This window comes from Centruroides sculpturatus, unplaced genomic scaffold (assembly GCF_000671375.1).
Source record: "Centruroides sculpturatus isolate CEXI.00-Female unplaced genomic scaffold, Cexi_2.0 scaffold76, whole genome shotgun sequence".
NCBI classification, from domain to species: Eukaryota; Metazoa; Arthropoda; class Arachnida; order Scorpiones; family Buthidae; genus Centruroides; species Centruroides sculpturatus.
This window is the reverse complement of record NW_019384451.1, coordinates 771230-786478: the sequence shown is the minus strand read 5'-3', so window position 1 is coordinate 786478 and position 15249 is coordinate 771230. Positions and strand designations below refer to the sequence as shown.

The window sequence follows — 15249 nt, the reverse complement described above, 5'->3', positions numbered from 1 at the left end:
GCCAAGAACTCTTGAATGAAGAACACCAAGAAACTCGGCGAGATATGTTTTCTTCTGAAAAAGAGGATTAATGCCGATATCTGTTATTAAAGATCCTTTGAAGAAGTGTGAGGATGTCAGAACAACGGTCTTAGAATGGCATCCAAACCAGGTTGAGGCTTGGGGATTTCTACAATTGCAATGCTATTAATTACTTAGGAAAAATCCTGAAGATGAGAGAAAAGCAATCGACATTAGACAGATTCTTTAACCCTTTCAAACGGAAAAAACATGACTAATAAAAATGCAAGATTGTGTATACATGTATTTTTATTATTACATATAAATAAACGTAGAAAGAAAGTATATATTTTTTATTTTGGGGAGTCTCTAGAACGAATTAATTAAATTCCCATTAAAACCTATGGTAAATCGATAATCGGTTAACGAACAATTCGGATAGCGAACAAAATCTTGGAACGGATTATGTTTGTTAACTGATCACACACTGTAATGTGAATATTTTGAACATTAATTATTATTAAATGATATATAAATGAATTATATTTTGAAATTAAAAAATTGTTTTATGAAAAAGTCACTTTTGTTTTTTTTTTACAGTTTATATTGTATTTAAAATGCTCTTTTATTTTTGAATATTTTTCAATACAGAAATAAATTTCAAACAAAGAAAAGTAGAATATTTAAATAAAGTAGAGTCCCACAAACTCAACTTAATGTGGAGTGAGAAGGTGATGCATTACCAAAAATGACAAGTTTTACAAATAGCAATGATGCTAGTCTAAATAGCAGAATTTTTGTAAAAGTATTATATGTGTAAATTTGTAGTTAAAATATTCTCAAGACAAACTGGATGTTAGGAAATTAGATAAGGAAATATATCTCTTGATTTCCAGCATTTGTTGATCTTTCACTAGGTGGAAGATAAATGTTTTTAACATAAACTTACATATGTTAAAAACAAGACTCAAGGAACATTAGTATATGAAAAACAGGAATACAAACAGCACGGTCTTAGACAGCTATGCCAGGGAGCAAGACATAGAGTTGCATGGGGAAAATGCAGCAGTAATCCACCCAATAGAAATTGATACTTGGAACGATAGAAATATTTAAAACACAAAAAACAAATGTGTATTAATTTTAGGGATGAGTGTGGTCTAGCTACAGCATGGAAATGTATTTTTGAATCATGAACTTTGACACTTATATTAGTTATTTTTATTTATTTATTTGATTATGTTTCATTTATCTTAAAATTTAAATTTTAATTATTGAGCTTTTATTTTCTTTATTTGAATTTATATTATATTTTTTAAGTTTAGAACTTCCAAATTTGTAAATTTGTATTTTGTTCTATTTTAATCTCAAAATGCTATTTATGTATTTGAGTCATTAGTCTTACCTGTGAAAAGGTCAAAAATGATTTTATGGTATTAAACTATTGCCAGAAATAAAAAGGTTGTTTTCTTATTTAATGTGCAAATTCATAAAAGCACCAACTATGTACCAATTGTGACTATTTCTATATGTAGTTAAATTTTAATTTACAAAAATATTGACTATTCAATGACTTTATTATTAGTGCCATTCATTTGGTGGTGTTTTGCAGTGTTACCTTGGAAAAGGGATTATATTCTTTGTTTACACCTGTTGTTATCAAGTATCACTAATGAAGAACATATTTTTTATTTTTTTTTTAAATACGAGTTTTAAGAAATGATGAGTTATTGAGACTTGTTTCCAAGACTACTCATATGATGTAGTATAACAATGATTATGTAGCCTACTTATATAAAAATGTTTATAAGAAAAAAGAGTGAAATAGATACAATTAAAAACAGTGTTACATTGAAAGAAATTCTGTGGACTCACTGATAGTCTGATGCAGGTAAAAAATGGCAAAAATCATATGTTCAGTATAGCATACATTTTTCTCAAATGATAGGTTGAACAATCAATTTTATTTGACCAGCTTTCACCAAAGTCCACTTTTGCCTATTAATGGTCGTAACATTTGTCTATTGCATTTGAATTTCATGGTTCACTTCACACCCACCAACCTCTGGACAGAACTTATGTGAAAGACCTGATAAGAACCAGATATGAAATTTTTCATATAATATATTTTATCAAAGCTTATAAAATTGAATTATTTTAGAAATGGAAAGTAGCCTGTATCCTTTCTAGAACTATTCTGAGTATATGTACTATACAACATTTCATAAAAATTGGTTTAGCTGTTTTCACATAATACTTGAACAGATAGACAGGTGTAAATTTGAGTATATACAAATGTAGATTAGTCACCAGTCTCTCTTATCAGGCCTTTATTTTACAATTATAGATAGGATCAAGATTAATATTTAAATAATCTATCTATCTGCAGTAAGTTTTAGCTAATAATAGTCTAGCTAACATTATTTTCATTGTCACAATGAAAAACATCTATAATAAAGATTTTTTTACATGAGAAGAAAGAATGACATGAAATAAATTTTTTTCACAAACAAATTATAAAATTGCAACTAAAGTTTATAATTAATTATATACATAAAATAATAAAGTGTGTACTATAAAATTAATTATTTTATTTTAAATTATAGAATTTAGAGCAGTTATATTTATATTTCAGATATACATATATGATTATATAACATTTTCTGTTTATTTTAAATAAAAATGATGCATAGGTATATAAACAGTAGTTTATTTATATTAATTTTGAATCATACTTCATTTCAGATTATACAAGAAGATTTTGTAAATATGAGGAAAGATAACAATTTAATGACTGGAGATGATTTACATCATTTATTAGTTCTTGCAAGGTAAAAATGTTTGCTAATACCTTTAGAGATATTTTTAAACTATAATAATAATAATGTTAAATCTTTCCTGAAATAATTTAGTTTTTTCTTTCTTTATTTATTTAATTTTTTGTTTGAATATGAAATAACAGGAAATGCTATACATCCATTAACTTTTAACAAAAACTTTTATTCATTTGTGAGAACTGCATATGTATATTAATCCATATTAAATATTTTCTTAACATTCTATAAATATTTTAGAGTAGCTCTATATTTTACATTTCTGTTAGAATATTATCCATTATATATTTGTACAGGTAAATACTTCTATCCAAATGTTTCTTGTGAGTTAGTAAAACCAATGTGACTTCATTACATTACAGTCAACCCACTAATACAAAGTTGAAGGGTTTAAAAATTGACACTTTAGCAATGTAGTGTATATTAAACAAATTTTACAAAAAAGTCAACAGTGATACCATCAACTGACAAAAGCCAAATTTTCTCCCAGCTATTTCACTGTTTTATCTCGTCTTGATAATTTAAAAAATAAACAAACTTATCTGTTACTCTAACATACGCTTTATTGAAATATAGTGACTTCAAGAAAGATTCAATGCTTGGTTTTTTTTTATGTCAGTTAGAGTTGGTTAACTCTAATTGACATAAAAAAACTGAATAGTGGTTAAAGTTACTGGATATAACAGTCTGAACTAGCTACTAAATTGAATCCAGGAACTGGATATGTGTGAAACTTTACAAATCTGTAAATCACCTATTTGCTTGAATTTCTATGAAACCAAAACTATATAAAACCAAAACTGAAAAACTTCAACACCTTTACTTCCCAGCAATACTTTTTAATTAAATAATTTACTGTTTAGGACTGTATGTCCTATACACTAAATTTTTGTGCATGTTATATTGGTATTTTTTGATCATTTGTAAATTTTTTCTTTGTTTTTGTCCTTGTTTGTCATATAATATTAAGTTTTTAAATTATGTAAATTCTGTGAATAAAGAATCTTCACACACCGGGTTAATGTAAAACAATCTCTTAACAAACTTTTAACCGGTGGGAAATATGAATAATTGTCCATGCAAACGTTTTTGGATTCCTCCTGGGTCCTTTTTCAAGCTACAATTCATCTGTAAAAATTCATTAGAATGAAGACCAGCAGTATTTGGAACGAAATTTCAAATTGCAAAATTCAAAACCAAGGTGAATCACGTGCATTCTAGGATTCGTAATCAAAAGTCATTATGTAAAGTCCAATTTCTTACAACGGCGATTTTATGCATGTTTTTAAAAATAAAGAAAAATAAAAGATTATATCATTGGGTTGGAGAGATGAACATTTTAATACCTTAATTATTATAAGTATTTATTAATGTGAATCTTCTTTCTGGAATAGGGCCTGCCATGCTAGAGCAGGCCCTATGACTTTTGATTACAAATCCTAGAATGCATGTGATTCACCTTGGTTTCGAATTTTGCAATTTTAAATATCATTCTAAATACTTTGTTTTTTGAATTTCACAATTTGAAATTTCGTTCCAAAGACTGCTGGTCTTTGTTCTAACGAATCTTTACAAATGAATTGTAGCTTGAAAAAGGACCCAGGAGGAATCCGAAAATGTTTGTGTGCACAATTATTCATATTTCCCACTGGTTAAAGGTTTGTTAAGAGATTATATGTAAATTCTAATTAGAACAGACTTTCTTTCAAACATTGGTTATCAAACTGTTCTGATTTGATATTTAATCAAAAGAAGGCTTATTAAATCAGCTGAAAATGTTTGTTTACTTCCCAGTAAAACTTTTTAATTAAAGGTGGTGGTGAAGATTTTTACAGTTTTGGTTTTTATACTTTATACTTTGGAAAAGGTCTGTTTTTAATTTTAAAATAATTACATTATTTAATATTGTAATTCAGTTGTTTCATTATTTCTATTATTAAAACAATGGATGAGAATAACTATTTTGTAAAACTAGATATTTAATAAAAAAAATTTCCTAATCCTAGTAACTTCTGGTTTCATTGCTAGCCAGATTGCTGAGGCAGTTAAAGCATCTGTCTACTTCTCTGCAGTACCTATATTTAAATTTGGGCAGGTTGGAATTTTTCAAGATGGTCTGTCATGGATGTGTTGGGCCCCATTCTTAACAATTTGGTCATCCCATTGTAGGCTTGGCAAACTCATGACGAGTCTGGAAAACAGGTCCTCTTAGTATTCATTGGGTGGAAAGAGTAAACAAAAAACTTCTGGTCTTTAATATACTGTACATGTCAATTGTTTATTAATTGTTCAACATTGTCATAGAGTACAAATTGCCAGCTATAAGAAAAAGTAATTTTTGAGTTGGAATAAACATCACAGGTATGACATATATCCAATTCCTAATTATTAATAATACAATATTGACATCATAAAGATTGGCCAATGACGAAGTCAAGAAAAAATGCCCCTGGTCATAATTTGGCCAGTGTTTTTTCACAAACTTTGGCTTGTGTGACTTTGGGGAAACTGGAAGAAGCAATGTGTTTGTATTAAATGATGTAATATAATTGTTATTGAATGTAAGAGGTTGCAACAAGCTTCATATTAAATGTTAGCTGATATTTTGTATTAACTGAACTTGTTATAATTAATGATTTTGAGTGATTAGTTTTATACTATATTTCCTTGACACATCTTTTTATTTATTTTTATTTGTCTGAAAGGTTGTCTTACAATTTGACTTTGTTCTTTGGACTGCTAATATAAAAAATTAGAAGCCATCAGAATAGTCTGTGATGCATTTTTGGCTCTACTGCACAATGGTTACTTCAGTTAAAATGAGTTTTGCTGATAACAAGTTGAATTTAAACTTTTTAATGTTTATTATTTCCTGAGGTGTTGTAAGGAACCATGTCCAAGCATTATTTTTTTTTACTTTTATTTTGCTTTTATTATATTTTTGTTTGGGGCTTATGTATTGTTAGGATGAAGGTTTCCTCACCCGTCACCTTAGAAAGTTAAAAACAGAAGATAAAACCAACTCACCGACGAAGAAAAAAAAGCGCCATAGCTAACACTCGCACTCATGTGCATGCCCAAGCGGCAGATAGTAAGTCCACACTGAAGAGGGGGAGACCCCACAAAAAACTTTAGGAACTTGTTAAACCTTAAGAGGAAAAAACATCCTGATAATTGTGAGATCAGCCGGGGGTATACAAATTCGTTAGTACCACTTAATCGGCCTATTCCGTGAGAATAGTTCTCCGAGTTTCGAATCGTAAGATCCGATCGTAAAAAGTTTACATAGGAGAGCGTATAAAATCAGATCCGAACTGCGAAGTTCAGACGTTCGTCAGGATTCCTTGACACCAGTTAATCGATCTTATTATACGCGGATTAACACGCGTTTGCGATCTGATTCGGAATAAATTGAGGAGACATTCTTATAAAATAAAACAAGAGTAAATTTAATAAATCTCAAACAAACGAATACNGACCCTGTGAGCGGGACTCACCTTCCCGTTGTCGGAAAATGGTTTAGGCTTTGATGCATAAACCTCGATTCTCACACAAACGTGGAATTAGTGCATATTCTGAGAATGAATAATGTTTATATGCTGTCACCATCCAGTTCATGCCTGTTTGCACTTACAAAGGTCATAAACTGGGTAAGCAATATGGTCTTATGTATCACTTTCTTGTTCAAGACATTGCTTAAGTCCAATTCCTGGATGCCCTCATCATGTTTAAACTCAGCCAGATTTCACTGGAGTATACAGGAAGTCTGGATATAACCCTCTGCTTACGTTGAATTCATCATATGACCCTTACCATTTTAAATTGACTGACTTAAGAGCACTTATATGGAGAGCATACACTCATTGCTCCAATGTGATAGATCAACAAAAAACGAGAGACTGTATTCAATTAAAGCCAGTAAGAAGTGCAACTACAACTCTATTATCAGTAAGTGATTAAATATGAAATACCAAAATAATACCAAGGACTGCACTAATACTCACAAGTTAATAAAAACAACAATGGTTACAAGATTGTAAGTTACAATACACAATACATAATATATTGTCAATTGGCGATTAAAACTTCATATCTTCAATAATTGATTAAAACCACATTTTTGTGTTAATAAGGTAAAGTCAATTTCTATTTATTATCAAAACCTTGTGAGTGATATATACCTTTTAGGTCATCTTTGATATTGTCAAAAATTCACAACCTCATACTCAAAATTTTGCTCTCTTGAAACCATGTTTTTTTAACTCTCCCATAAAATTTTAGGAAGTACAGTTACGAGGTTTTGATTGCCAACTGATGATATACAAGAGATCACATGTGCTACAAAAAGAGACATTTATCACAGCAGAAATCCCAATGTATATAACACTTTTTAAGAAATGAGAAGGACTGTATGGACTCTAGGAGGATGCCCAATGATTATAGGATTCCACTCAAAAGATAATGGAGACAACCAACAATGGGAATATATTGGTGCAAGATATTTTCTTATATTCACAGTATCATTTATTCCAGGCATCACATTTTCAAGATCATTTTATGGTCAGTGGAAATTTTTTCAGAAAAAAATGTCCAAGATAAGTCTTATTTTTTGAGTTTAATTCAAATCTAAATTCAAAAATGACCATATTCCATGTTAAAAATTTGGCTTTCTGTTCTGAATAGCACCCTTCTGGCCAGTACTAAGTTAGAAGTTGAAAATATGACTATTTAATACTGTACGTGATTTATGAAAATTTTTTGGATTTTTAATGAAACTTTCCTTGCTTCATTTTAAAAGGGGTGTAAAGATGGTCTGGATCATCCTGTATGAGTCATAGACTATGTTATGTATTATATTATAAATATGCATACATGATTATGTATGCATATTTATAAATGTAATTGTATAAAAAATAGCTAAATTATTNATTATGTTTGTTAACTGATCACACACTGTAATGTGAATATTTTGAACATTAATTATTATTAAATGATATATAAATGAATTATATTTTGAAATTAAAAAATTGTTTTATGAAAAAGTCACTTTTGTTTTTTTTTTACAGTTTATATTGTATTTAAAATGCTCTTTTATTTTTGAATATTTTTCAATACAGAAATAAATTTCAAACAAAGAAAAGTAGAATATTTAAATAAAGTAGAGTCCCACAAACTCAACTTAATGTGGAGTGAGAAGGTGATGCATTACCAAAAATGACAAGTTTTACAAATAGCAATGATGCTAGTCTAAATAGCAGAATTTTTGTAAAAGTATTATATGTGTAAATTTGTAGTTAAAATATTCTCAAGACAAACTGGATGTTAGGAAATTAGATAAGGAAATATATCTCTTGATTTCCAGCATTTGTTGATCTTTCACTAGGTGGAAGATAAATGTTTTTAACATAAACTTACATATGTTAAAAACAAGACTCAAGGAACATTAGTATATGAAAAACAGGAATACAAACAGCACGGTCTTAGACAGCTATGCCAGGGAGCAAGACATAGAGTTGCATGGGGAAAATGCAGCAGTAATCCACCCAATAGAAATTGATACTTGGAACGATAGAAATATTTAAAACACAAAAAACAAATGTGTATTAATTTTAGGGATGAGTGTGGTCTAGCTACAGCATGGAAATGTATTTTTGAATCATGAACTTTGACACTTATATTAGTTATTTTTATTTATTTATTTGATTATGTTTCATTTATCTTAAAATTTAAATTTTAATTATTGAGCTTTTATTTTCTTTATTTGAATTTATATTATATTTTTTAAGTTTAGAACTTCCAAATTTGTAAATTTGTATTTTGTTCTATTTTAATCTCAAAATGCTATTTATGTATTTGAGTCATTAGTCTTACCTGTGAAAAGGTCAAAAATGATTTTATGGTATTAAACTATTGCCAGAAATAAAAAGGTTGTTTTCTTATTTAATGTGCAAATTCATAAAAGCACCAACTATGTACCAATTGTGACTATTTCTATATGTAGTTAAATTTTAATTTACAAAAATATTGACTATTCAATGACTTTATTATTAGTGCGTAGCATTCTTCAATTAAGTCCTCAAACACATTTGTTAATTGATGAAACTGTTCTCAGTCCAGGACAATTGAACAGTACAGGAATAAATAATATTTCTGCATTGAATCATCTCATAACATGGCAACAAGTAGAGTATGATTTCAAATATCACAGAATTCCATATTCTTCAAATATATCTGTACTTACATTATCTCAAGGAAAATCTATATTGTCCAGTGACTGTCAGATTAAACTTTCTGCAACTTTGCCTCAAGAAAATTGGGAAAAATATTTTACTGAAGTAGAAAATTATTTGACTGGAGAAAATCTAAAAAGTTTTCAGAATTATTTAACACTGTTAAAATTAACAAATTATACTTTAGATGAAGATATACAAAAGGTAAGTTTTTAAACATTTTTAAGAAGAATGAATAATTTGTAATATGAATAAGGAAATTAAGATAATTAAAAGTGAACATTTAATTTACAAGTTAAAAATGCTTCATTTTTTTCCAGATTTAGAAATTATTGATTGACTTTTATTATTAGTTTTGTTATATTCAATTCAAAGTAATTTAAAGAAATTATTATTGAACCTAAATCCTTCTTAAAGACAAAAATTTACATTTGATAATTTATAACTTCCCGTTGTCGGAAAATGGTTTAGGCTTTGATGCATAAACCCCNCGTTTTTGTGATCTGATTCGGAATAAATTGAGGAGACATTCTTATAAAATAAAACAAGAGTAAATTTAATAAATCCAAACAAACGAATACAAATAATCGATAACAACGATTAAACGACAAGCTAGAGCTTACGACTTAACCTATGCTAATGCGCGTAGAGAGAGAGAGCTCACACAATTATTCTAAACATACGACCTGTTTCGTTGTCGTCGTCTTCGTTACTGTAGGTAAAGGACACCTTGTAGATAGAGTTCATATTATTTTCATATGGGAGATCCATTCGTGCACAAAATATAAAAATATCACTTTTACGTGTAGACTCGGGACTTAGTCTCTCGGACTCCGTTAAGGGCGTTGGCCATCAGGAGGGAAACGTANCTAAGAAGTTCAATTTCAATAAATAGAAATCAAACATCTTCAAAACAGCAATTTTTTATTTTAAAAAATTTTGAATTTTTTTTCTGTATAATTTTTTTTATGTAAGTAAAATTTTTCAGAATTGGAATAATTATTTTCTCATTTTATGATTAAGTTTTATTTTTATCATTACATTAGCAAAATTAATTATTGCTAACTAATTGTTTTGGGATGTCATTTAAATAATAAAATTTTTTTTAATTTGCTATTTACTTTTGTTAGAATATTTATTTATTAAATTCACTTTGTGACAAGTGTACTCTTTTCCATGCAGTTTTTCAATCTCTATGTAATTTGTTCTAGTTTTGTGATTTTAAATTGAATATATATCATTCTGTCTTTAAGATGTTAAGTTTTAGAATTTTTCCTTATCAGATTGTAAAATTTTGTGGAAAGTAACCTTGAAAATTTATCTTTTGAGTAATTAAAACAAGTTTATTTTTTAGAGAGAGAGAGAGAGGGCATTGATTCTAACAGAAAAATTCTTTCAAATACAGTGGGTGATCGGTTAACGAACAAATCGGATAACGAACACTTTCGCGAAAGATTTTTATGTTCGGACAACGAACACATGATCGGATAATGAANTAATAATATTTTTAAAATAAACATAATGAACACAGGTGTCTTCGTCTGGAATTGACGGTAAAAGTGGACATAGTTCCGTCACCAGTGTGAGAGTCTTTGTGGCATCACTTCTGTTGGCTGACTTCTTATAGTTGCAATAATTCAGGTATCTTAGAAGATCATGTGATGTCTTCTTGTTTCAAAGAAAACACCTGCTAACAGTTCAAAGTTCACTTTGCAGTTCAAAATGATATAATGTGTCTTCTTCCTGTATGTTGACACACTTCTTTTCTTTCCTAATTTACTTCAGCATAACCACAAAAGTTCAGGTGGTTGAGTTCTTTTTCACCAAAATATTGTCCATTTTAAAGGTAGTATGTTTACAAATACATATCTCTAATAAAGTCTCTCTCTCTCTAAATACTACACTAAGTCTTATATCTAGACTATTCTATATAATATTGCGTCTATTCTAATTCAATCACTTTAGTTTATCAATTTGAGTGGGGTGTACATTCCTTTAAATAAGCTTTTTGTTATTATTAGGAAAGGTACTTACAAACTAAAGATATATATAGCTAAAATCGATCATTATATAATCAAAAATTTTCAATCAAGAATGAAATGATCATCTCAAAAAGCAATTTTGAATTAAAGTCGATACGGTCGAACTAAAGTCGATATGTTTGAACAAAGGGCTTCTTTGTCTGTGTTGAGCTTGAAGCTTGTTCAGTTGAGCTTCCAACAGGTTCAACTATTTCCGTTTCTTCTTCTTCTGTATTATTTCTTTGAGGAATTTCTTGAAGTGGAATGTCCTGTTGTGACAGTTCCTTGATCCTCTTTTGAAATCTTCGTTTCCAACAAATATGCTTGATTATATAATAGGTGCAGATAAGTAGAATTAATATTCCTATACTTCCAAGGATAATCCATATGTATGTGATTGGAATTGTTGGAGTGTTTGATATAAAAAGATCTTCATTTTCTTTCAATAATCTATCCAAATCTTTCTTCATTTGCTCGTATGATTTTTCTGCTACCTTAATATCATCATCTGTTTGCTTCTCAGGATTCTCCTTATTCCTCTCAGGATTCTCGGTAGTAATTATACTCTCCTGCAATTTCTCTAATTCCATTCTGGAAAACATTGTTTCAATTGGAGGTATAATAAACTTAGGACTACTTCTTATGTGAACAGTTGATCTCATGTGAAAATGTGAAGTGAGGATAATTCCAGGTAAGTATCCTATACATGTATTTGGCAATCTTATGATTCCAACATTCTTCAATTTACTTATATTAGAAGGTAATGCATGCAAGTTATTTTGTTTAGCAGAACATTTCACTACTAATACTAATGTAGAGGGTGTAGAAAATACCCATGTTCCTTGCTTGTCTATTCTTTTAAAAATTGGATAAAATTCCTTTATGATTTCTTTGGAACAAAGTTCTGTTACCTTCTGATCATTTCCGATGTATAAAGAATATTCGCAGCTCTGATGTGGAGCTCGAAATATCGGAACGTCCGGTGAACAAACAGCAAACTGTGATATTTGGCAAACAGCCAATTCATGATGACGTAACAACATGTACGATTGACGATCCATTGACAATGCTAAAATGGGATATTCAGTCTTAAAATATGCATAAGCTTTCAATACAGGAATATATGTAGGTAATCCCAAAATTTCGTAAGCATCGAAATATCCACTAGGCGTTTTCAATGGCATTTTTGCGAAAATTCTTAATTTTCCTGGAAGTGCGATAGCAACTGTAGTAATCCACTGGTAAAATTTAAAGAGAGTGTCAGCTTTGACTTGCTCTATCAATGAATAACCTTCCGGAAGTTGTGGTTGTATTTCTCGTAACGTACGATACATCACTTCCTTTGAGATAAAATACGAGCTTAATTTTCCTTGCTCTAAAACGTCAATAGCTTCTCTTAATTCAATTATTTGTGTATGAAATTCTTGCATCGCAAATTCTATATTTCTCATGATAATTTCAAATGCTAAATCATATCGATATATTTTTAGTAAGTTCTCGAAGGAATCTTGTCTTCTTGACAAATTATTTATTTTCTGTCTGTTGTTCTTACTTATTCTCAAAGTATCGTTTAGAAGAGTCGCTTGTGACTGTACTAAATGAATTATACCTTTATTAATACGTTTTATATTTGTAATTTCTCCATTTAAAACTTCGATATCTTCGGATGTAGCTGTTCCGAATAAAAACTTCAATGCTTTTCCTCCTACGTCGATTAATCCTCTTCTCTTTCTACTTTCTTTATCAAGTGTAACTAATCCCTTTAAATTATAATAGTCTCTTTTGTATTCCGAGAAAGATGATATAAGTATTTCGTATCCATTTGTAGGTAAGATCCATCTTGCTTGATCCTTTCTTTTCTCAGTTGATGCTCGCTCTCTGTTTACGATCATGGTTCTTAACGATTCAAGAGATTGTGTTAAAAACTCTACTTGTTGATCAAAATGATCGAAATCGAAATCATGGATCAATGTCCAATGACTAGATGTCATCAAAAAGTTCTCTTTGTGAATGAAAATGACACCTTTCTCGAATTCGTTTACTTCTTGTGCGATATAGCTCCATTTTAAGTTGATCAAGATGCAAATTTGGAAGACGAATGTAATCGAGGACCTCATCTTCGTGTCTGATCTCATTATTGGAAGGTGTTAGTATGCTTTCTTGAGAAATGAGCTTCGTCTTGTCCTTTTAATTTCAGGAGAGCATTCTCCACCTGTAGAAAATAATTTAATTGTTATAATATAAAGGGGAACTCCCTTATCTTCAGAATGTATATTATTCTCTTTTCTCGGATTTAGCTCACGAAATATGTATATACAAACTCTATCATTGATTCATTAATTCCTTCACTTAGTACTATTTAACATTATTTCTAAATCAACTTCATAAACCCAACATTTTCGATATTTCTTTGGGAAGAACTTGATTTACTAATGTGGACGTAATAATTTTCTAGTTTCTCGATGGATTGCGTCATCTTCCTTTTCCTGTCCTGTATAGTTCCGCAATCTCGAATACTTAAAAGTTCTATCGAGTTTTTCTATTTGCGTACGATTTCATTTCCTTTCTTTTTATTTTATTCCTTAGTATTACTATGATTTATTTCACTTCGTATTCCAATATAAAAATTTCATCTAATTATTTTATCCGACTGATTTACATAGGATTTACTATCAACTTGAGAGGTAAGTTCAAGTGTTCGTAAATTCCTTATCGTTTGGTTTAAGCTATTCCTCAATTATCTGTTCAAACTATTCCTTAATATCTTATATCCGGAGAGGGAAGTAGTATGACGAAGTGAGCGATAGATACAACACTATCTCTACATTGGTAAGTGATTTCCGATTTAATTATTTCCGATTATTATGGGGTTTTTCCCCATTTGTTTATCCCTCATAATTTTGTTCGGATCCATGAACGGATAGTTCTTATGTCTTTGAAACACAGCGATGGGTATTTTACTTTTATAAGCCTCCCTTTTTATCTCCGTTTCCTTAATTTCTTCTTTTTCTTTCTTATCATTGTCCTTTTTAACTTGTCCTGACAATAGGGCTATTAAATATATCAATAGGCTTATTAATTTATAAAGTTCCGTGATGGTGGAGCCTTGTAAACGGCTCTTTCCTGTTTTGTGTGTGTGTCCTTTTTCTACCGTATGCCTTAGTTCGACATTATTCATTAGATCCTCTTGTTCACGAGACTTTGACTCTTGGAAAGATTCTGTTCCTTTCTTAGTATCCTGTCTAATTTTCATACTTTCATTTAGTTTTGTTTCCTCAATGGAGTCTCTACGAATTTTCTTTTCATTATCTTTGTTACGCCCAAACTTTATATCTGTACCCATATTATTTTTCAGTTTAGTCAACTTACGCCTGGCCTTTTTATTTGTCTTCCCTTTCATTATACCATGTATCTTTTTAGTTGTTCGATTAGTTATGTGTGCTTGTAAATGGGGTCGGCGGTGAGGTGACACCCGCACACTTCGTAGTATACTAGCTTCTGAATACTTCACGTCGACTTCCTTTCGATTTCTATCTACTCTACCAAACTTCTTTTTATAATAATTATCTCTTGGTGACTTAGATGAGCAATAATGTACTTCCTTTCCATTTTCTAAGATTAATCTTTTATTTTCTCGATCTATCGTGATATTCCCTTCTATAAGGAAATCCTTTCCTAATATACCATCACACGGTATAAGTTTTTCCGAATCGACTATTCTTGCGATTCCTTTAAATTTTAATCCCCTTAATTTAAATGTGGGCAGTGATATGCCTCTTAAGAGAACAGTTTTCCCCGGACTAGTTTCCATTTCTTGCGGCTCAGTATAATGTACTGGGGCTTTATTTCCTAGTATTCGTGCAATTCGTGTTGATAAGAGCGTATTTTTAGCCTCTTCATCGACTCGGACCTTTGCCGGTACATTGTTCACATATATTAATATGTAAGGATCTCTTTTTATGCAACTGTTCGATCCTCCCTTACTATTTTTGCTTTTCTTTTCATATTTGGGTGGGTTTCTCTGATTACCCACAAAGTTTACTACACCTCTCCACGTATTTTCATATCGAGGATTTCTATTAGGCTCGTCCCTATTCATATTAACAAAATTTGAACGGTGTTTATTTCTATATGTCGGAGCATGAGCCAAGGATAATCCATATG

At 30.0% G+C, this 15249-nt stretch overlaps 1 protein-coding gene across 2 annotated transcripts in view; it reads left to right on the top strand.

Moving 5' to 3' along the window:
* The window catches only part of LOC111620560 (mini-chromosome maintenance complex-binding protein-like), a 59714-nt gene that overhangs the window by 24106 nt on the left and 20359 nt on the right, over positions 1-15249 (top strand). Inside the window, exon 9 of one of the 2 annotated variants that reach the window (XM_023362499.1) lies at positions 2746-2831. In XM_023362499.1, the coding sequence (XP_023218267.1) occupies positions 2746-2831 (86 nt within the window). Of the gene's footprint in view, positions 1-2745; positions 2832-7115; positions 7654-15249 lie in introns of those variants that run through there. The other variant, XM_023362500.1, reaches the window with a different exon arrangement.